The sequence below is a fragment of the Entamoeba dispar genome, genomic scaffold (assembly GCF_000209125.1).
Source record: "Entamoeba dispar SAW760 scf_1105229457771 genomic scaffold, whole genome shotgun sequence".
Taxonomy (NCBI): Eukaryota; Evosea; order Mastigamoebida; family Endamoebidae; genus Entamoeba; species Entamoeba dispar.
This window is the reverse complement of record NW_001852859.1, coordinates 1-22,532: the sequence shown is the minus strand read 5'-3', so window position 1 is coordinate 22,532 and position 22,532 is coordinate 1. Positions and strand designations below refer to the sequence as shown.

At 24.1% G+C, this 22,532-nt stretch overlaps 7 protein-coding genes across 7 annotated transcripts in view, besides 34 other annotated features; 3 read left to right on the top strand and 4 right to left on the bottom strand.

Moving 5' to 3' along the window:
- EDI_322470 (uncharacterized protein) overlaps window positions 1-1,635 on the bottom strand; it is a gene marked incomplete at both ends in the record, with an annotated part of 2,157 nt that extends 522 nt beyond the window's left edge. Inside the window, one exon of the mRNA XM_001733174.1 lies at window positions 1-1,635. This exon is cut by the window's left edge and continues 522 nt beyond it. Coding sequence (XP_001733226.1) covers window positions 1-1,635 — 1,635 coding nt within the window.
- Window positions 1,636-1,646: 11 nt separating this feature from the next.
- Window positions 1,647-1,738: a sequence feature (AT_rich).
- Window positions 1,739-1,758: 20 nt separating this feature from the next.
- Window positions 1,759-1,787: a sequence feature (AT_rich).
- A 94-nt stretch (window positions 1,788-1,881) lies between these two features.
- Window positions 1,882-1,932: a sequence feature (AT_rich).
- A 317-nt stretch (window positions 1,933-2,249) lies between these two features.
- Window positions 2,250-2,280: a sequence feature (AT_rich).
- A 182-nt stretch (window positions 2,281-2,462) lies between these two features.
- Window positions 2,463-2,591: a sequence feature (AT_rich).
- A 222-nt stretch (window positions 2,592-2,813) lies between these two features.
- Window positions 2,814-2,876: a sequence feature (AT_rich).
- An 803-nt stretch (window positions 2,877-3,679) lies between these two features.
- On the top strand, window positions 3,680-7,240 carry EDI_322460 (formin 2,3 and collagen domain-containing protein, putative; the record flags this gene model as incomplete). Its single annotated transcript, XM_001733700.1, has 1 exon — window positions 3,680-7,240. One exon carries the CDS (start codon window positions 3,680-3,682, stop codon window positions 7,238-7,240), a length of 3,561 nt encoding a protein of 1,186 aa, XP_001733752.1.
- Window positions 7,039-7,110: a microsatellite.
- Window positions 7,241-7,243: 3 nt separating the features above from the next.
- Window positions 7,244-7,499: a sequence feature (AT_rich).
- A 166-nt stretch (window positions 7,500-7,665) lies between these two features.
- Window positions 7,666-7,719: a sequence feature (AT_rich).
- Window positions 7,720-7,945: 226 nt separating this feature from the next.
- Window positions 7,946-8,455, bottom strand: EDI_322450 (uncharacterized protein; the record flags this gene model as incomplete). The annotated part of the gene is made up of 1 exon (XM_001733699.1): window positions 7,946-8,455. One exon carries the CDS (start codon window positions 8,453-8,455, stop codon window positions 7,946-7,948), a length of 510 nt encoding a protein of 169 aa, XP_001733751.1.
- Window positions 8,456-8,508: 53 nt separating this feature from the next.
- Window positions 8,509-8,589: a microsatellite.
- A 7-nt stretch (window positions 8,590-8,596) lies between these two features.
- Window positions 8,597-8,704: a sequence feature (AT_rich).
- Window positions 8,705-8,758: 54 nt separating this feature from the next.
- Window positions 8,759-9,847, bottom strand: EDI_322440 (uncharacterized protein; the record flags this gene model as incomplete). Its single annotated transcript, XM_001733698.1, has 1 exon — window positions 8,759-9,847. One exon carries the CDS (start codon window positions 9,845-9,847, stop codon window positions 8,759-8,761), a length of 1,089 nt encoding a protein of 362 aa, XP_001733750.1.
- Window positions 9,848-9,866: 19 nt separating this feature from the next.
- Window positions 9,867-10,012: a microsatellite.
- Window positions 10,013-10,118: 106 nt separating this feature from the next.
- Window positions 10,119-10,171: a sequence feature (AT_rich).
- Window positions 10,172-10,485: 314 nt separating this feature from the next.
- Window positions 10,486-10,612: a sequence feature (AT_rich).
- A 62-nt stretch (window positions 10,613-10,674) lies between these two features.
- Window positions 10,675-11,094, bottom strand: EDI_322430 (uncharacterized protein; the record flags this gene model as incomplete). Its single annotated transcript, XM_001733697.1, has 1 exon — window positions 10,675-11,094. The coding sequence occupies one exon, from the start codon at window positions 11,092-11,094 to the stop codon at window positions 10,675-10,677; it is 420 nt and encodes a 139-aa protein (XP_001733749.1).
- A 19-nt stretch (window positions 11,095-11,113) lies between these two features.
- Window positions 11,114-11,150: a sequence feature (AT_rich).
- A 174-nt stretch (window positions 11,151-11,324) lies between these two features.
- Window positions 11,325-11,504: a microsatellite.
- A 23-nt stretch (window positions 11,505-11,527) lies between these two features.
- Window positions 11,528-11,692: a microsatellite.
- A 26-nt stretch (window positions 11,693-11,718) lies between these two features.
- Window positions 11,719-11,858: a microsatellite.
- Window positions 11,780-11,960: a microsatellite.
- Window positions 11,892-12,051: a microsatellite.
- Window positions 12,052-12,108: 57 nt separating this feature from the next.
- Window positions 12,109-12,198: a sequence feature (AT_rich).
- A 1,013-nt stretch (window positions 12,199-13,211) lies between these two features.
- Window positions 13,212-13,324: a sequence feature (AT_rich).
- Window positions 13,325-13,797: 473 nt separating this feature from the next.
- Window positions 13,798-13,825: a sequence feature (AT_rich).
- A 279-nt stretch (window positions 13,826-14,104) lies between these two features.
- On the top strand, window positions 14,105-14,440 carry EDI_322420 (uncharacterized protein; the record flags this gene model as incomplete). Its single annotated transcript, XM_001733696.1, has 1 exon — window positions 14,105-14,440. One exon carries the CDS (start codon window positions 14,105-14,107, stop codon window positions 14,438-14,440), a length of 336 nt encoding a protein of 111 aa, XP_001733748.1.
- Window positions 14,441-14,520: 80 nt separating this feature from the next.
- EDI_322410 (uncharacterized protein) lies at window positions 14,521-14,876 on the top strand (the record flags this gene model as incomplete). Its single annotated transcript, XM_001733695.1, has 2 exons — window positions 14,521-14,562; window positions 14,652-14,876. 2 exons carry the CDS (start codon window positions 14,521-14,523, stop codon window positions 14,874-14,876), a joined length of 267 nt encoding a protein of 88 aa, XP_001733747.1.
- A 671-nt stretch (window positions 14,877-15,547) lies between these two features.
- Window positions 15,548-15,573: a sequence feature (AT_rich).
- An 86-nt stretch (window positions 15,574-15,659) lies between these two features.
- Window positions 15,660-15,790: a microsatellite.
- Window positions 15,696-15,786: a microsatellite.
- Window positions 15,791-15,803: 13 nt separating the features above from the next.
- Window positions 15,804-15,920: a sequence feature (AT_rich).
- A 74-nt stretch (window positions 15,921-15,994) lies between these two features.
- Window positions 15,995-16,178: a microsatellite.
- Window positions 16,167-16,339: a microsatellite.
- Window positions 16,340-16,527: 188 nt separating this feature from the next.
- Window positions 16,528-16,632: a microsatellite.
- A 31-nt stretch (window positions 16,633-16,663) lies between these two features.
- Window positions 16,664-16,767: a sequence feature (AT_rich).
- Window positions 16,768-16,779: 12 nt separating this feature from the next.
- Window positions 16,780-16,857: a repeat region.
- Window positions 16,857-21,568: a repeat region.
- An 8-nt stretch (window positions 21,569-21,576) lies between these two features.
- Window positions 21,577-22,532: a repeat region.

Genomic DNA, 22,532 nt, shown 5'->3' with positions numbered 1-22,532 from the left:
ATGAAGTACGTTATTAGAGTCATAAATTTTCATTTTTAAATTGTTATAATCTTTAAAATAGAATTTTTGACTATAAAATTGATAATTGTCATTAACAAAATCTTTTGTTTTAGTTACTCTATTATCAACTATTTTTAGACTCTTTGATACTGAAGAAAATCGTCTAAATATAAAATGATTTGATGGATTAAGCATTTCTTTAATTGATAATTCAGAAGGAAGATATAAAAGTAAGTTACATAAATGTTCTGATTGTTCAACTGAAAGTCCTTCATACTCCATTGGTGATACTCTTTGTTTTATTTTATTTAGAAATTCTAAATGAGGACTTTCTTCTATTAATAAGTTTAGTGTTTCAAAACTTATAGCAGGCAATTTACAATATTTACATTTGCGAATAAAAAGTTTTGAAATAGAAGGAGTTTCTCCAGTGATGTTAATATTTTCATTAAAATATAAAAGAATTTCTTCTAATTTTTGTGATGATACAGAAAGGTTGATATCATATGATGAACTAATAGTAATACTAATTAATGATGGAAATGCATCATTTGTTTCTTCAAATGATATATAATCACACAGATGTATTCTTAAATGTTCTAATGAAAGAAAAGACGCACTTCTAAATTGTAAAAATTTACATTCAGTTATTTTGAGTATTTTTAAATGTTCTGATATCAAAGAAAGAGGGACCATTTTATTATTTATTTCTGTTGAAATGTATTGCAATGACACTCCTTTAACTGATTCAGGAATATTCCAAGGAGAAATAATTTGAGTTGGATTAATACTTAATGAACTATTTGGGGTACCACTTATTATTACTGAATTGGAATATGCCTTAGTTATAATATCATTAAATTGATTTATTTCGAGTGTGTTTTGAATAAAAAAACTTCCATCCAATGAACAGTATTTGTCACGACAATATGGTGTTGAATTATTGATAAATCCATGATGGTGATATTCAACTCCTTTCATTCTTTTTATTAGATCTGGATTTGATGTATGTGTATTAAATAAAATAATAATTCGAGTATCTCCATTTTGACGAATGTATTGAGTTAACTTATTAACTAAACCAACAGTACATTCATTTAATTGAATAAAATTATCGTTTGTAGTAGATGTAAATATTAAACGAGGGAATTGAACAAACATATCCTTTCCATTATGAGTATAACTTTTAAAAAATGCAATTAAATTTTCTATTGAACCTGATACCCTTTGAAGATTTGTAAATTTATCTGCATGATCAATAAAGAAATTTATAGTATCTGAGATTGTATCATCATTATAAAGATTAAGTGAAACGACTTTATGTAAAACATTTAATATTTTCTTTTCATATCCAACTAATGAATGAAAGAGTGGTGATTTAATACATTTGGCTTTTTCGAACCATTCATTATAGCAAAAATAAATATCACAACCTTCAAACGTGTCTGTTTGAAACCGTTTAAAAAATGAAACAAAGGACTCCGAAGAACAAAACTTTGGATTGATTTTTAATCCTTTAATTGTTTCTAAACATTTCCGGTTAACTTTAATAAACCTGTATACGTCACGGTATGTTGGAAAAAATAATACAACATTCATTAAGTAAACCAGTTCTAATTGTTTCTTCTGGTTCATATCCCCAACTCTTATTTTTAAGTTTTTTTTAAGATAAATAATTTATAAATATTTCTATTTTTAGTTTAATAATGTTTATCAATGAAATTAAATAATTATTATTCCTCATTAATTACTCTTTTCTTATAAATTACAAAATTTATTTATTTTTACTTACTGTTTATTATATCTAATAGAAAGATAATAATTTCTTAGCTTATTAAAATAATTAATAAGTATTTGATAGAACTCAATTCTCATTAACCGAATTAATAAAAACTATTTATAAATGAATTTTGTTTTTTTTTTATAAAAATTGAAATGAGTTCTTTTAACAAACATTTAAATTCCATTTAAATTGGTTAGAGGATTAACTCAATTTTACTAAGTTTTAATTTCTTGAAGGGAAGTTTATAATTTAAATACTTTAACATTAATGAAAGGGGAACAGAAGTCAAATACTAAGAATAGTTATTAATACCTATCACTTGAATTATGTTATTACCTTGTTTCTTTTAATTTATTTTTTGCTTTATCAATACTACATAGGAAATAGAGTAATTTAATAAATTAGAATAACCACTTCAGAAAATAAAAAAATTTATCTAACTGTTGAAATATATATGTGTCTTTTGTATTTAAAAAAAATTATTTTTTTATAATTATCTTCTGATATCATTAATAGGATGTACTTGGTTATTGTGGTTGAAAGAAGTTATTTTGATAATTTTAATACAGTACTTTAATTTCTGTTGTTTAAGTGTTACAAAATTTTAGATTTCAATTTAAATATATTGTTTTCTGAAAGAGGGAATAGAACTTCTTCTAGTATGCCTCTTTCAATTCAGTAAAAATCATATAAATATATTTTTTATTATAGAATAGTTTGTAGAACAAATATATTATAAATAATATTAAAATTAAATAACAAAAATAATATTAATATAATTTAAAAAAAAGATTTTCTTTTAATTTTTGTGTTAAAAAATTACAGAAGTATTAGTATTTGTGTTTCATTTATTTATCAGTATTAATAAGTTTATTACTTAATACAGTTAAGTCTATTGTATATTTTTACTGTTTAACAATAAATTTTATTAGTCATTTAAAATCAAAACTGTAATATTTAATTTTTATAGAAAAGCATATTTGTTATTACTTAACATAATCTTATACTTTTTCTTTTCTACAATCTTCTCATTAAATTATATAGTTCAAATAATTTATATTTACTCTTTGATTTATTATAAGTTATATAATAACGAAAACTTATTTATGTAATTTCACCAAAATAAAAGTAGTTAGATTATATATAATTAATCATTATTACTATTTGTCTAACATTTTCTACTGCTTTAGTATGTAAAAATGAAAAATAATTAATAATTTACGATCTACATTTCAGTAATTGGTATATTTTATTTTTATACCTTATTACACTCTAATTTATTGATTATTTAAAATATTAGAGTAAAAAAAGGACATATTCACAATAACATAATTTACATTTATTTATGAATTAATAATAAACAATTATCTAAACAATAGAACTAGATGATGAATAAATAACTGTCGGTTTTAGTTATTAACTCAGAATGAAAGACTTTCCTTATTTGTTTTATTTGCTTGTCTTCATTTAGTAGTTAAAAAACAAACTAAAAGTATTATACTTTTTTAGACAACATACTAAGGTAATTTATGACAGAAATTTTTAAAGAAAGACTTTTCTTGTTGGTTATGAGTTAACAAAAAATAAAAATTGATAAAAGTTTAATTGATAAAAGAGTATTTGGTTTAAAAAATAATAATAGAAACTTGAAAATTGTTCAATCTGAAAATAAACAAAACGTCAAAAGCCTTAAAATAGTAAAAAAAATCTTTTTTGTTATAGTACTTTTTAAAAATTTTTTTCTAAGATATGGAGATTAGATAAATAAGATATGTTAAGGAAAGAAACAGTAAAAGAAGGGTTAAAATAAAAAAAAGTTGAATGAACTCAAAAAAAGAGATAAAAATAGATTTTAATTAATATAGTTATAAGATCTGCATCTTAAATTCAATTCATATGTCGCATACCTATGAAACTTTAAAAACTCCACCAAGTGGAGGGATTTGTGCTGAATGTCAGAAAGCATTTAAAAGTAAAGAGAGTGTAGTTAAATGTACTAAATGTGGAGTAGTTCTTCATAGTAAAAAGTGTGAAGAGAAATATAGTAAGAAACGAGGAAATTGTACTGGCACAAAAAGTTTTGGAAGTACAAATAGTACACCAACTTCATCAACAAAACTAAACAGTAATAGTAGTAAAGGAAGTATGACACATTCTATACCATCTAAATCAAGTACTACTAGTATAACACCTGAAGAACGAGAAAAATATATGAAAGAAATTGGAGAGTCAATGAAAGTAGATGTTTCAGTATTACCAAAAGATCAATTAGATATTTTAATTGAGAAATACATTGAACAAAAACAAAAAGAGAATGTAATTATTAAAAGTCAAATGTCAACACCTGAAACAGCCGTAAAACGATTAATAGATAGTTCATTTACTTTAAAAGAATTAAAAGATTTTGAGATTGAAATTAGAAATGCTAGCACTAATTATATTCAAAAATTTATTGAAAATAAAGGAATTGATGCTTTCTTTAAAATGTTTAATAAACTTATGATGAATCCTCATTTTAAAGTTACAGAAATTCCTGAAGCTGAAAAGAAAACTATTTATATTTTAAGGAGACTTTTAGAAACTGAAACAATTTTTAATAATGTTATTTGTAGTGCAGAATATCTTTGTACTATTTTAATAGCACTGTCTTCTAAGTCTATTTCTACAAATGAACGAATTGAATTAGTTAATGGAGTTTTACTTAAATCATGTGGTGATTCTGAAGAAACTACAACTTCACCTCATGAAATAAATTCTAAAAATTTAATTAAAGCATCTACTGAACTTAAAAGTAAAAGAAAGAATAAAATTAGATTTGAATGGCTTGTTAATCTTTTTGATACAGAAAATAATGAATTAAAGAAAGCAGCTATGGGGGTAATGCACGCAATAGTAAAAAATATTAATAATATCTTCTTGAGAATGGATATCAGAACAGAGCTTATTTGTCTTGGTGCAGAAAAGTTTATTGCAAATATTAATGAAATTTATGGTGAGACTGATGATCCTATTATGGATATCTTTGATGACTGGATTCAAATAAGTGAAGACGATGATAAAACAATGAAGAGTCTAATTGAAAAAGTAAATGATAAGTTAGAAGATAAAATTGATTTAAATGATGATAAAAAAGTTTCTATTTCCTTAGAAAGAATTATGAAAGACTTACACATTGATAAGTTATATCATGAATTAATGAAAGAAGCTGCATATTTGTCTAGTTCAGATACATCGTCAGTCATTATGTCTAAATGGATGGCCTTTGAGTGCATTACTAGAATGGTTGGGTTTTATGATCTTGATAGAAAAGACCTTGACGGAGTTCAGCCATATGATGAAATTTATGAAATTGGAGGGAAGAAAGTAAAATTAAATGAACTATTCGAAAGTGTTTCTTCTGTAGCATCCTTGTATATGATTGACTCGGAACTAAAAGTTGTTAATGACAAATTGGTTGCAGCAAAAAATCAATCTGCTACTGCATCAGATCGTTTAAAAAAAAGAAAGGATAGAATCCCAGAATATGAAAATGATAAGAAAAAAGCAGACAATGAAATGAAAATTAAACAAGAAGCCCTTCAAGGATCTAAAGCTAAGTTAGAAGGATTCAAACAAGACCTTACCTCTTTACAAAAACAACTTGCTGAAAGACCTACTACTGTTGTTATTGGTAAAGTTAATACAACGATAACTAACAACGCTACTGGCACTGTACATCCACCACCTCCTCCTCCTGGGGCAAGTTCAATTCCACCACCACCTCCTCCTCCTGGGGCAAGTTCAATTCCACCACCACCTCCTCCTCCTGGAATGCCGGGTATGCCTCCACCTCCTCCTCCTGGAATGCCGGGTATGCCTCCACCTCCTCCTCCTGGAATGCCAGGTATGCCTCCACCACCACCTCCTCCTGGAATGCCGGGTATGCCCCCACCACCTCCTGGAATGCCAGGTATGCCCCCACCACCTCCTGGAATGCCAGGTATGCCCCCACCACCTCCTGGAATGCCAGGTATGCCCCCACCACCTCCTGGAATGCCAGGTATGCCCCCACCTCCCCCTGGAATGCCGGGTATGCCCCCACCTCCCCCTGGTGGTTTTGGGTTTAGACCAGCTGCACCTAAACCAAATGCATATGTAACTATGTTGCCAAAACCGACCAAAAAAGTTAAAAACTTCCAATGGCAGAAACTTACAGATAGACAATTACAAGGAACAGTATTCCTTAAGATGGATACATTAGATAAAATTCCAATTGACTTCAAGATGATCGAAGAACAGTTTAAAGTCCCTGAACGGGCAAAACCAACAGAGGTAAAAGAAACAAAGAAACAAGGGCCTGTTTGTATTCTTGATGGTAAACAAAACCAAACATTAACAATTACATTAAAAGGATTTAAGAATAAAACTATTAAAGAAGTCTGTGTTGCAGTAAATAAATGTGATGCGTCATTATTTGAAGAAGCTAGTGCCGTTAGAAATTTACAAAAAGCTATTCCAAGCAAAGAAGAAATGGAACCAGTTTATGCGTATTACAAAGAACATAATGGAGATGAAAGTAACATTGGAGTTGCTGAACAGTTTGCATATGCACTAAGTAATATTCAGTCAGTTAATATTAAGTTAGAGGCATTTGCATGTAAATTAGAATTTCCAGTGAAATTATCAGAAATTCTTCCAGATATTAAGAAAGTTGAAATTGCTTGCAAGCAATTACTTGAAAGTAAAAAGTTACTTCGATTAATGGAAGTTATTTTATTGATTGGTAATTATTTAAATCAAGGAACTGCTAGAGCTAAATGTCATGGATTTTCTTTTAATACGTTACAAAAACTAAGTGATACAAAAACTGGAGACAATAAACGGACATTACTTCATTTTATTGCTTCAATAGTTGAAGAAAAATATAAAGATGATGTACTTGGATGGGATGAAGAAATTATTGGAGTTGTTGATGCATCTAAAGTTCCAGGTGCTCAATTTGAATCAGAAATTGGAGGACTAGAAAAGACCTTTGCAACAATTGAAAATTCTGTTAAAAAAGTGAAAGAAGAAGAAGGATGTGATTTCTTATCAGTAATGAATGCATTCATCCTTGCATCTAAACAAGATCTTGTAGATTTAAAAGAAACGTACCAAAAGACTATGGTCATTTATAAAGATGTTCTAAAGTATTTTGGTGAAAATGTAAGTAAACCTCCTGCACCAGAAGAATTCTTTAAACCTCTTGCTTCATTTATTGAAAGTTGGAAAAATGCAAGAAAAGACAATGCAAAAGCAAAAGAACAAGAAGAAAAAGAGAAGAAAAAAGCTGAAGAAGCTAAAAAGAAAGCTCAATTAGCAGCGGCTAGAAAAGCTGGTGGAAAGGTTGATGCTCTTGGAGATGTAGATACAATGAAAAAATCACCTATTATTAGAAAGAAAACAACAAAGAAAATGGTAAGAATAGCTGAAGTCTAATTCATTAAAAAAACTAATAATTAAAATTTTTTTAACTTATTTTATATTCTTTTTTAAAAATTTTTAAAACTTCTTTAATGGTAAAAAAAAGAACCTTGAAAAATAAAATTTTATATAAAAATGCTTTCAAATAATTTAATAAATATTCATTTTTAAAAAATAATAAAAATAATATTGTTCCTACAAAATATAATATTTTAGTATTTATAAAATTTAATCAATCATTGAATATAAAATTAAGTTAAAATTATTATTATAACATTTCATTTGTTTTTAGCTCTAACCATAACATAAGACTCTATTCAATTTATGTTTAATCTTTTAGAATGAAATATCCTTATGTATTTGTATCATTCTTATTTAAAATTCTTCACTATTATTATTTGTTTCTCCAATCAAAACTATTCATTTTCCAATGAAATCACTTTATTTTTTTTAAAAAAAGAATTACATTAACTTGTTATTTATAAATTATAATAGATGACACTTCTTCTAATGAAATAGTCTAAAAGCATTAATTAACTAAATCTAATAAACTTTTTGGTTTATCCATTTCTGTAATAATGTTAAAATTATAACACTAATTAAAAGAGTTAAAGACATTCAATTTCTTATTTCAAATCAATAAAAAAATGACAACCAAATAACAAAAAAATAATAATTAAGAATAAAGCATTGTCTCGACCTTTTCTACAAATAATCTTTTTAATTGTTTTGAGTTTCTGAACGACTAACTGAGGAAATAGGAGAAGAAGATGATGATGATGATTTTTGAGTTTCTTTTGTGTCTTGATAAATTTGATGCAAATGAGGAGTTGATAATTGGGATGGAGTAGATGATTTAGAAAATTGTTTTACAGAATTTTGAGATATCCTAGAAGTAGGTCTTGAAGGTAATCTTGAAGGGGTGGTAGCTTTAGAGAAATTTGCTGGAGTTTCTATTTTCATAGGAGAAATAGGTGCCATCATTTGATTTGTTTCTAATTCCATAATCTTAATTTGTTTATTTTCTTCGTCTTCAACAATCGAAGGTTCATTTAAGAAACAGTTCTTAATTACAAAAAATACAATATTAAATAACAATATCACAAAAAAAGAAACAATAATACATGACATAACAACCCATACTGATGTACTAACACCATCATCTTCTTTGGTATTGTCTTCTTCATTTACTTTAGTAATTTCATATAAGAAATTTAATACTAAAACCATAAGATGTTTTAATAAACAGAGTTTCTAGTTCATAAAGAAAAAGAATAAAATACTTTTAATTTTTATTTTTAATACATTTTTAATTTCTTTTAAGTTATTTTTAATTATAATTTAATTCTTTTACTTTTATTATTTAAAAACTATAATTTAATCATTTTTTATTACAAAGACAAAAAATAATAAGATTTTTATAAATTGAAATATTTTTGTTTTAAAAACCATTATTTTATTTATATTTTTTTATTATAAGAAATGTTTGTTGGGGGTTATTAAATAAACATTAAAATAATTCAATTTGCTAATTTAAAACATTTGTTTACCACCTAATATCATAACCTCTACAATTTCATTTGCTTCTTTCATTTTCAATAAAAAAGTTGTCATATCAAATAATACTGGAGTCCAACAAATTGACAAATTAGTAGCATTCATTAAAGTAGTTTTTTGTTCCAATTGAATATCAAAATTAAGTTCCATAATTTTGTGTAATAGAGTATAATTTTCTTCTGGTAAACTTTTAAGTAACATAAAAACTTGTTTTACTCTTGTAGACTTTTGAATATCTTTCATTCCCCAAATTTCAATTAAACTATTTTGAATTTCAATATCAATAAGTCCACCTGGAATGTCTCTAACAAAACGTTTAAGTAGAGAAGATAATTCCTTTGGTTCTAATAATTTAAAATTAGTAACAGACATCCTATTAATTATTTCTTCAATTTCTGAAACTTTTCCACATTCTCTAAATATTCCTTGAACTATTCCACGTTCTTTAATCTCTTTAATAATTTGTTCTATAGCAATAGGAATACAATTTGATGATCTATTTTCATTCTTTAATATTTCTTGAAGTGGTTGGTTTCTATATAAAACAATATCTTTAACTGATACTTTTCTCCATTCTCCTTCTTTTTTTCTTTCATAAAAATCATGTCCATCAATACAAAAATGTTTGTATGTATCAAGAAAACTTAAAACAAGTTGTGGTGAAAGTTGAATATTATTTTTAGCTTTAAATATTGAAGTGCTCTTAATTTCTATTTTTTCTGTATCTTCTGAATTAAGAGTTTTTCCAACTTCTTTTGACGCTTTCTTTACATCATTATACAATGTTGTTACTTCGTCTAAATAATATTTTTGTTTTGTTTGACAAGATAGTACTTCTCCTGATAAGAATCCTGTTCGAGTGATCACTTCAGATAATTGAGCATCATCAATGATACTCATTGCTTCATCACTCATAAATAGTTCTTGTAAACTCTGAAAATGTTCTCCAAGATCTTTCATACTTTTAAATATTGATGTAAGTATTGTTTGTTCTTCTTTTAAAAATCCAATTCGTTTATCAAAATAACTCTTTTCTTCTTCAATCTTTTCACTTGAAGTTGTCATAACTATCATTTTTAAGTTCTTTTCTTTTCAATTATATCTATAAAATCTTTTTTTATTTATTAGTAATATTTTTATAATTATGATTCTTCTTTTTTAATTACATTTATTCTTCTTTGTATTTTTTCTTTTTATTGAATTTCTATTGTTTTTTATTTTTTGTTTTTAACAATTTCAAAGGTAATTCTCATCTTTAGTAGTTTACGAGTGAATAACTTAGCAATACCCGTGTTGCATTCAAGCGTTTTGTTCGTTTGTTGAATAATATAATTGGTTTTATATAAAAAACACTTTTATTAAATAATAAAATAAAATTTATTATTAAATCTAATGAGCAGATAATTATTTCCATTTTATATTGTAGTTGAATTTATAAAGATATACTACTTTTTTATAAACCATAACAATTATATAAATACATTCTCTATTGATAACCAATTAAACCATCCATTAGAAAATAAGACTGTCCTATGTTTATTATTCCATAAATGAACTGGAATGTTATAATTAGTTATAAACTAAATAATAAAATTGTTAACAAAAACAAAACAACAAACTTTATAGGGATTATGATATGACTATTAACTAAACATTAACAAACACTTTATTTACTTTGTCAATTTATAAGGGAAGAATGATAGTTATTATTGTTAATAAATTATTTAATATATTCAAAAAATTTAGAAGAAATAAATAAAATATTATCAATGATTATTTGATTTCAGATAATATAATTTAATTATAATTATTAAATTTTATAATATAAAACAAATTTCTATCCGAGAAATAAATCAAAGTAAAAACTAACAAGAATTTTTAAAACACAATAATTATTTCTTTGCTTTTTTGAAGTCTTGAATATGAGTAATATGGTTTTTAGTTAATGGTTTCTTTTTATAAATTGATTTGAGAATTGACTCAGTTGGAAGATGACTTTGTTGGATAACACTTAAAATAGCAGGAATACTGTGATGGAATTGACGTTCATAATATAGTTTTGCATCTCTAAAATCAAGAGTATTATCGGATCGATGTCTGGCATACACCATCATTTCTTCTGCACTTTCAATTACATATTCTTCAACTAAGTCTTGAAGAAAACTTATAACTTCTTGATCAGGAGCTAATCGTGCATCAAGCATTTTCATGAGTTGAATAATATTATCACGAGGAACTAATTCTCCTTGTGTTCTTGCTTTTATAGGTTTTGTAATTTGTCTATAAACTGAAGTTGTTGATCTATTATCCATTAATAAAATACAACTTTTGTATTTTTTTTTATTTTTTGTTTTTACTATTTTAAAAAGATTCATTTTCAATGGAAAGAATATAATAATGTTTATTATCATTATCATTGAATAACATCATTGGTATTGTACACAAAAGTAAACATGAAATAATCAATAATGAATACATATGATAGTGATGAAGTAGCAATAAAGTATATAACAAATGGTAAAAGAAATACAACGAAAACGTGAATTAAAAGAAAGATGAAATGAGAAATGATAAGAAAAATATGAGTAAATAGAATGGTAATAAGGATAACAACTTAAGAATTATGTAATAATAACAGAGAATGAAATTGGAGTGAAAATAACAAGTAAATTGAAAAGGAGAATATGAAGAAATAGACATAAATGATAAAGAAAAAGAATAATCGGACAGAATTATATTTAATCCAAAATAAAATAAAGAGAGAAAGTTAAAGAACCAATTATAAAAGAATTGAATAGGAAATAAAGATAATAATCAAAATAAAGAAATAAATAAAAGGTGTAAAAGGAGAAGAATAATAAATAAGAAATAAACAAAGAAAGACATAAGAAGAAGATAATAAAGAATAAATTAACAAACAACACAACATTATCAAGAAATTAAAAGAAGATAATGAAAATTAAAAAAGAAGAAAGAGATAAATCAAAACAAACAATAAATAATAATAAAATGAAATAATAGTAAGAATAAGAAGAAAAGATAAATAATATACAACAAGAATAACAATATAAAATAATATCAATACATCATTATGATAATGAAATTTATCAATGAAATAGAGAAATAAACAATAATAATAAATACACAACAATAATGATAATAACAACAATGAATATAAATATGAAATAAACAACAAGAATGAAAAATAAAGAAATAAAGAATAAGAAGAAATAAATATAAATAAAGAAGATATAATAAACAAAGAATAATTCAAATATATAACCATTATTAATTATTTTATTCTTCTAAATACAAACAACAAATTGATATTAAAATAATGTTAAATAATAAAGATATAACACATTGTTAATTTATTTGATGATATTCAAAATTAAAACATAATAATTTATTTTTATGAAACAAACTGTCATGATTAATATTGATGATGAAGTAATTATGAAAGATAAAGAGAAAGAAGATACAATAAACAATGAAATTCTAAATAAAATAAACAAACACGTTTATTTTATCATTTATTTTGATTTTTGTTGAATGAAGTATTTTTCTTACGTCAACATTCAATTGTGAGAATTCTCATTCATATTTTTCATATGATTCTTTAAATAATTAGAAAAAGAGATAGTTGATAAAAGTGAATGTTCTTCAAATAGAGAATGATATTATCAAATAACATTATCAGAATATTATTATATCTTATTCGTTATACTCATATCATAGAGTATAAAACACATCAATCATTATTCTAAATTAAAAAATGAACAAATCAATCATTATATTTTTCACTTTATATCTGATTGAATGTCATCTTTCAAACAATAAATTGATGACTAATCCTCTTCAACATCAAATATTTAAATTATTTCCATTATTCATTATTATCAATCATGAATTATTGTACAATGAAATGATTATAAGAAAGATAATGAGATTTGATGATGAAGAACTTAACAATTATGATATAGTATCATTTCAAGAGTTGTTTGGTACATTTCATCTAAACAAATAATCTTCTTAGAAAAACTAAAATAATAAGAATTTGTGTATGAAACTCATTTAGAAATCAAAATTGATATCTATCGAGTTGATGGTGTATGTATTTTATCATGTTTTCATATTGTAAATCAACATCAAAATATTTATACAAGATGATATTATTCAGATGGAACATCTGCAAAATGGATTGTTCATGGAAAAATTGATGTTGGATTTAGAAAAGAAATACATTTGTTTTCGACACATTTCTAACAGATTATTATGAAAACAGAGAAGACAATACCAAATCAAGATTCATTGAAATAAACAAATCAATGAATGTCATCATTTTATTAATGAATGTACAACATATGATAATGACCAATTCATATTTGAATGAACTTAAATATTAAATGAGAAACACAACAATATGATGATTTTTATTGTAAATATAAAATATGAATATTTGGTAATGAATATAATTAAACATTTCATAGAATGTTTAATTATATTATCATTATGTTTTTCATAACTTAAAATAATTAAAAAGTTAGTATTCTTCAATACTTGTTATTTTGTTAATTATTTTATCACTTCTTTCAACAACAACTAATTTATCTAAATAATGTATCAATCATCAACAATGATTTTATGTTAATTGTATTAAAATAGTGAATATGTTTATTTGTAAATTGAAATGATCACATAATGATAATAGAATGAAAATGAGTATTAAATAATAAAATGATAAAAGAGAATAAAAAGATGAATGAATTGAAATTGTAATAAAATTGTATTATTTAATGATAATATTTCATGAAATAATGTAAATAAATGATAGGATAAATGACTGTTTAAAGAATAAATAAGAAAGATATATTCATTAAACATGAATATTTTAATTGTAATACTCATTACAATTTCATTATCAAAACAATGCATTGAATACATTATAACTCAATCAAATATAAAGTTGATTTGAATCTTTGAATCAATTCATACTACAGAACAAGAAAATGATGATATTATTAATTATTAAAATAATATTTAGAAGCATATGTATTTAAAGATATATTAAAGAATCAACCACAACCATCATTTTCAAATAATTATATGAAAAACTGGATATTGAGAACAACTAAATAAAATAAATACAGAAACAACAAGTATATATGATTTCTATTCTCAAATACAAAAACTTATTAATTCAACAAGAGATATTCACTTAAAATTTATTGTAATGAAAATCATTATAAACTAAATGCTGAATTAGTTTATTTCAATTATTTCATTCCATTTTCAATACCAATTGATAATAATAATAAGAAAATGTATTTATTTCAAAGAAACAGTGTTGGTGAGTTTCCAATTAATGAAGTAAAAGAAATAGTTGATAATCAGAATATACCAGTTAAAACAATAAATAGAGAAGATCCATTTAATATTATTCGTGAACTTGGAAAGAAGTACTTTGCTTTAAAATGCTCACATGCACAATTTACAGATAGTAAATCAAAAATTACATTTGGAACATTTGATAGTTTACCATTATCAAAAGAATATTTAAACACACCAATAACTATTAAATGGAAAAATGAAGAAAAAGTAACAGTTAATTATAAGATAATTAAATTAAACGAATCAGAGTGTTCAAGGAGGTATTGAAAGAAGTAATAGAAGGTGAATAAGAGATGGATTAAGAATAGAATATTTAGAAGAAACAAAAGAAACAAGAACATTACAAAATGAAAATGATGAATATCAACATATTTTCTTCTAAAGAAGAAGTATGTTGTTTAACAATAAATAACAAAATAAACAATTAATTGTAAATAATTTTCATGTTGAAAATGACAATGAGAGAAATGACTTCAAGAAGAAATTAAATGAATGTGTTGATTTATTTGATTCAAACGAATATCCAATTCAATTAATATTCACAAAGAATGGAGGATATTCATCACAACTTTCATACATTGTTGAGAAAATGATATCACCATATGAAGATACCAATTATATTACAGTAAGAATATCAGATTTTACAGAAGATAGAATGAAAATAGATTATAGTATGTGTGTACGACCAACAAATGTGAACTGAGAAAAATGTCTGTTAACAAAACTACTTGGAGAATGGTATTCAAATCCAAATATTATTAAATATGGTGATGTTGAACATAATGTTTCACAACAATTAACTTGGATTTGGAAAACAAAGAAATTAATGAGAAAAACAAGAAAACCAACAGAAATAGTAGTTTATACAGATTCATACTGTTATTCATCATGTTCATTTGTTACAAAATGATTAAAAGAATGATGAGGTGCTATTATTGTATTATTTGATGAAGATCCATATATTAAAAATGAAGAAATTGAAGTTAGATTATCACCGTCTTCTAACATTAGAGATTTTTATATATATGAACCTCATGACACATTAAAAGAATATGGATATAATCTTTGAATAAGTTATATTGAATATATAGATTATCTATATAATGAAAGTACTCCTAGAGAATTTCTAACTGATATGATAGATGAAAGAGTGAATATTAATCAATTTGATAGAATAGAAAAGTGATTAAAAATTTAAAGAAGAAACAAAGAAGATAATAGAGAAAATCAAACAAAATGTAATCGAAATAATAAAAGATTAGTTAAAAATAGATAATAAGTGTGATAAAGAAATTAATATAAAACATGAGGATATGAATGTGGAGATAAAGGAGAAATGAGTAAAAAATGTGTACTATCATATTATGAATCATGATATAAATTTAATTATAATAATAAATGTATTGAAGATGGTTGTTCAAATGGAATACTAATAATGATAATAAACATAACCATGATTATTCTTAGAATAATCAGATTAATTCTTTAAATGAAGAAAGATTAATTTAATATTTAGTTTAATAAAATAAAACATAATAAACACAAATAAGAATGTAAAGAAATAATGAAGATAAATAAGAAAATCAAGAATGAATAAATGATAAAAATAAGAAGATAGTATTGTTTTAAGTTTAATTTAATACATAATATAAAAATGAATAATAAGATGAAAAGAATGATAAATACAATGAAATTAATTCATAATATTCATTAATATTCATTAGAAATAAGAATAATAAAAAATAAAGAAATAGAAATAATGTAATGAGTTATTAAATTATCTAGGAATTGTTATAAATGAATAGAAATAATACAACAATGAATAACAATAAGAAATTAAATAATTGAATAAAAAGAATAAATAATATAAAGATAAAAAAGAAACATGATAATACTTCATAAAAATGATTCATAAATAAATCTAAATATAATAATTAGAAATAATAAGATGATTTAAGATTTAAATAAATTAGAAAGTAATGAAGAAATGAATACAATAATACAATAATCATAATTATGAGTTAATAATTTAAAATAAACAATATAATAATATATTTTCAATAATAACCATCAACAAGAATAAAATGTGATAAATAAAAAGAAATGATAATACATTAATAAGTAACATATTAATAATCAAATGAATTAATGATATGTTAATAATGAGAGTTTTATATTCATAATATAAATAATGAAGAATGATCTTAAATATAATGAATTGTATTTTTTAAAGAATTCAATTAAAATGAATAATGTATTTTGTGTAATAAACAACAAGAAATGAATAAATACAATAAGAAATGAATAAAACACAAACAAATTTAAATTAAATACAAATGATGACAAATTAATGTAAATAAAATAATGTAAATATAAAATGAAATAAATGAATAAATAAAATAACAAATCAAATTTAATGAATAATAAAATTAATACAAATAAAGAATAAAATAAGATAACAGAACAACCAATAATCAATAACAATTCATCATTTATTAAATATAAATAATTTATAATATTTAATAAAAATAAATTATTTATAAATGAAATTGATATTACAAATTAATTATAATAAATATATAAAATAATAAAATGAGAGAATATAAAGAGAAGAATATAATAATAAAATAAGATATATTCATTCTTATTCTTATTATTTATTATATTTGATTTTATATTTTATAGATCCTTTTATCAATGCAGAATATACAACAAATTTTGTTGCCATGGCTATTGAGTAATACCATAGGGTCTTGTAAAGAAAATCAAACAAGACACAGGTATTCATGTTCAAAGAAAAGAAAGGACTTCAATAGCAATAGAATGCATAATAATTATGATAAAAGAAATAACAGGAAAAAAGGGTTTAGGAAAAGAAGAACACAAAGAAAAACAAATAAAAAACAAGGCAAATATAATGGTAATAAACATTATACAAACAAGAAACCTAAATGGTTGACAACAAAAGAAATTCAAAAGAAAATTAAAAGAATAACAAGAAAATGGGAAAAAGGAGAATACGAAGAATTACTTAAAAAGGATGATGGTAAAGAAAAGAAATGGTATAATATTCTCCAAGAATTATATTCAATAAGAAAGAAGAAAACACTAGAGAAAATTAAAGAAGAATTCAAAGATAAAACAAAAGATTGGACAAGTGAAGATATTAAAACAATCGAAGAAGGAATCAAACACAAAAATCGAAACAAAGAAATGAATGATAGATGTAAAGCTGCAAGAATAATAAATGAAAAAGAAAATAAAGAGAAAACACAAGATAAAGAAGAGAAAAAGGAAGAAGAAGGCAACAAATAAGAAATTAACACACTTCAAAATAAAATTAAAGAAATAGAAGAAATTATCAAAGAACTTCAAACAAAAAAGATGGAAGAAGAACGAACCATTTCAGATGAAATGATTCAAAAAGCACGAGAAACAGTCAGGAAAGAGTTTGAAGAAGAAATAGAAAAGATTCAAACACAAATAAACAAGTTCAAACTACATTTAATGAAATAAGAAAAGAAAACTCTAAATTAAAAGAGGAAAATAATACATTACAAGGAAAAATAAAAGAAGCAAATGGTAGAAGGAACATAGAAGTAGGAGGTAAGGATGAAACCATCCTCACACTCCGAGCTAGCTATGAGAGGCTGAAGAAAGAGAAGGACGAAGTCCTTAAGGGTGCTGAGCTGGAGAAGAAGAGGGCTGACGAGCTGGAGAAGAGTGCTAAGCTGCTAAAGAAGAACATAAGAGATAAAGAAAATCAAATCTCTGTATATCAAAAAAGTGCGATTCAAAACTATGAGATTGCAGAAATAACAAGAAAATAATTAGACCATACACAAAGAGAAAATGAAGAACAAAAACAATTAATATCAAAACAACAAGAAAATATCGAAAATTTTTTATCCCAGAAGGAACTGGAGAAGAAGAAAACAATGGCTCTAGTGATAAATACACAACCAATATTGAGAACATCATCATCTGGGACAATACAAATGAATAAAACTACCCCTATGAAAAAGACAATTCTGGAAATAGAAGAAGAAGAGAGCAAAACACTGAGTGTCAAAAAACAAGAAATGATCATCAGTCAAGAGAGAAGAAAACACAACAAATCAAACAAATAGAATTTTAATTGATGTGTTGTATTGTTTTGCAATTAATTTGTTAAATAAGAAATTAAATAAGAAATTAAGATGGGAACAAATAGAAAGCATAATAAAAGTAGTAAACATTAATGTAAATAGTGAGAAAGAATACATTAATAATATTAAAAAGTCATATAGAATAAAATAAACAATTAAAAGATATATTAAATGAAAGTGAACTCAATCATAGAAGGTAAATACAGTGTAATTCAATAATAAAAAACATTATCATAAAAAATAACTCTACTGATATTGATGATGAATATCTTAACTCTATCATCAATCAAGTTAAAGAAACGAAAATAGATAAATGTGTAAATATTAATTACTACTGGAAAAGGAAAGAATCAGATAAATTAATTAGAGAAATTAATAATAAATGGGTATGGTCAGGAAGCAGAATAGAAAATCTGCAAGAAGATATGAAGGATTTCAAGTGTATGCATTACTATCTCCAAAATAAATTTAAATGAGATAAAATTGATGAAGTAAAAGAAATCCTAAGGAAAATAAATAGATTAGAAGATCTAGTCAAGGGAAGGAAATGGTACAGAATAAAATGCATCATGAGATTGAATGAACAAGATGCAGATGAAATTAAAATGAAAGCACAAGAAAGAATAAAGTACCTAAAATATATGATGAGGATGATTAAAGAAAGAATTAAATTTAATAAGAATGAAATTGTCAGAATCAATACAAATAAAATCATGTTTGATTCTAATAAGAAAATCAAAATAAAGAAGAAAGACCCACAAAATGAAATATACCCAAATAACGATATTACTTTAGAATATTGGAAATCGTTATATGAAACACAGGTGATATTAAATAAGGAACATTGGAAAATAAAACAAATCACCTCGTGGAATGAAAAATACAGAAATTATGATAGTGTCATCATCACAATGGATGAACTAAATCTAAGCCTGATGAAAATAAGTAATTGGAAAGCACCAGGTATTGACACTATATATGGGTATTATTGGAAGAGAATGTCATCATCAAGAGATTCCATTCTTAATATCTTCAATGATTGGTTAAACTTCCCAGAAAACATCCCTCTAGACATGGTAAGTGGAAGAACTATATTAATCCACAAAGGAGGTGATATGAACGATGTCACTAATTATCGTCCTGTCAGTTGTACAAATGTAATAATGAAAGTATTTACCTCCATATTAAAAGAGAAGATTCATAATAGAATTGACATGAATAATGAATCATTAAAAATTAGTAAAAATCAATTGGGATGTAAACTGCAATCTCTTGATGCTAAAGAACGATTAATTAACAGTTATATGTTAAAGCAGCAAAAAGAAGAGAAATACCCAAAATATGTAGAGTCATATTATGACATTAAGAAAGCATATGACTCAGTAAATCATGAATGGGTAATAGAATCACTTAAATATTTTAATGTAGAGGGTGTCATCATAGACATTATAGAAAGTATGATGAACAGATGGAAGATATTCATAGGATATAAATATAATGAATATCTAGGATGTATTAAATTGATGAATTTTACAATGTGATTCATTATCAATTCTACTCTTCTTCATCCAAATGAATATAATTTCTCAAATCATAGAAGAGAAGTTCCCAAAAGCAAACAATACATTGTATATGGATGATTTGAGAATAATGACACAAAGTAGTGAAGAAATGGGAACAATCCACAATGAAATTAAACAAATAATAAGTGGAATAAGGATGGAAATGAAAAGAAATCAGGAATGGTATTAAAGAACATTAATAAAATACCAGATTGAATGCAAAACATCACATTAATTGAAGGAGAGGACTTGTATAAATATTTAGGTGTATGGTAGTCAGATGAAATTAATGATACATTCAATTGTAAAATCATCAAAGAAAAGATGATGAAGAAAATGGAAGAAATAAATACTGATGAATGTAGTAATAGAAGTTATATTACAACAATTAATAATGAAGTAATACCCATCTTCAGATATTCAGCATCAGTAGTAAATTGGAAGGTAACTGACCTAGATAGAATGGATTTGGAGATAAGAAAATATTTAAGAAAGGCAAAATACATTAGTTGTAACTCCAAAGACCGTCTATATGTCAATATAAATGAAATGGGTGAAGTATTAATAAGCCTAAGGGACGAATATGTTAATGAAATAATTAGAATAGTAATGTACTATTGTACAAGAGTGAAATAGGAAATAACATATTAGATAGATGGTATTCCAAGAAATGAATATTGAATAGAATTAAAAAAGCCCTAGGTCATAAGATCCCAGAAACGAAAATAGAAGAAATAATAAATGAAGTGAAAATAAAAATAAAAAAGAAGTAGTATTAAAAATAAAGAAATTAATGACAACCAATACATCAAAAAATGGAATTCCCATCAAACAAGTGGACATTTTAGAAGATGGTTCGAGTCAAAATTTGTAGATAAAAATACTACAATAAATGCATGGAAGTCCATCAATATAAAGAAAAATATATTTTTTCAATTAACTAAAATACAAGATGGAGCAATATTTAGTGAGTACAGGAAAGCAAAAATATTAAAAAATGAAAGATTGAAGTACTGCCCACTTTGTAAATACAAGATATCCACAGTAGAACACATTCTACTATCTTGTATTTGTCATAAGAAATCACAAATTGAAAAACATGACCATATTGGTATTATTGTATGGGATAATAAGAAAATACACATGAAATAAACAATACAAGAAATCCCCATATGAAACAGTGTTCCAATACAACGACATTACTATGATATGGAACAAACAAATAATGCCAAAAAGTGATGGACTATATCATAAAATACCAGATATATATGTACTAGATAAAAAGAATAAAACTGGTCTAATATTTGATATGACTATTGTGGCAGATCATAATATTAATGGAGCCTATTGGAAGAAAAGAAATATGTATAAGGAATTGAAAAATAGACTAATGAAAATAGAGAAATTAAAAGATGTCAAAATAATTGGAGTAGTAATTTCGATTAATGGGCTAGTAAATGCCGAAAGTATTAAATTAATCAAACAATTAAAAATCGAAATTGACATCACTAAAGAAATTAAAAACCTTGTAATTAGGAACATGATGGACGTCATGGAGCACTGTGGAGATCACAACCAGACATATGTAGTTGAACTACAAGACGAAGACGAAGGGATGGGATTAGTCTCCGGTGAGGCAGGAACAATAGACACAAGTTCTATTAATACTTAATTAACTACTTTTTATTTTATATTTTATTATTTTATATTTGTTTATATTGTTTGTTTATATTTTATTATTATTATTTATTGTTGTTTATCTTATATCATTTATTTATTATATGTTGTATTGATATTTAACATTGTTAGTATGAAATGAATAATAATGAATAAATATAAAATAAGAATAAAAAGATATAAGAATATAACATAAATAATAAAATAAGAAATATATAATAGATATAAAGATAAAAGAAGAAGAATAAAATAAATAAATATAAAATAATATAAATAAAATAAAAAATAAATAAAAAAGAATAAAATAAATATTTTATTATATTTTTATTTATTTTTTATTCTTATTTCTTTTTATTATTTATTAAATTAACACAATGAATATGAATATTTCAAATAAAACAAGAAAGAAATATGAACATTTTTATATTCATCATTTCATTCATTGATAGATGAAATGTTCATATTCATTTATTGATTTTATTTTATATTCTTTTTTATTTTTATATTTCAAATAAATAATAATGAATAAAAATCATTTCATTTCAATTACAATAATTCGTTCTGGTGTGAAATATTCTGAAATTTGTTTTCCACAAAGTGCATTTAACATTCCTTTGAATTCATATGAATGTTGGTCACACCATGATTTTGTTTTATCATTTTCTTTATAAACACAAATATCATTTTTACATCCATTTCCACATCCAAATGTAAACAAACAATTATCTGATTGACCATATAACCAAAATGCATATTCTGGTTTTTTAATATCAAATTTCATCATTTCATCTATTCTTCCTTTTGATTCTATTGAAAATAAAAATGATTTCGGATCATTTATATAATTATTAACTTTATCAATTTTCTCATTAACATATCCTCCAAATTTATTTCCATCTGAATCTTCAATAATAATTATTATATGTTCTTTGTTTATTATTCTTTGATGAAATATTGATGTATCTTCATTCC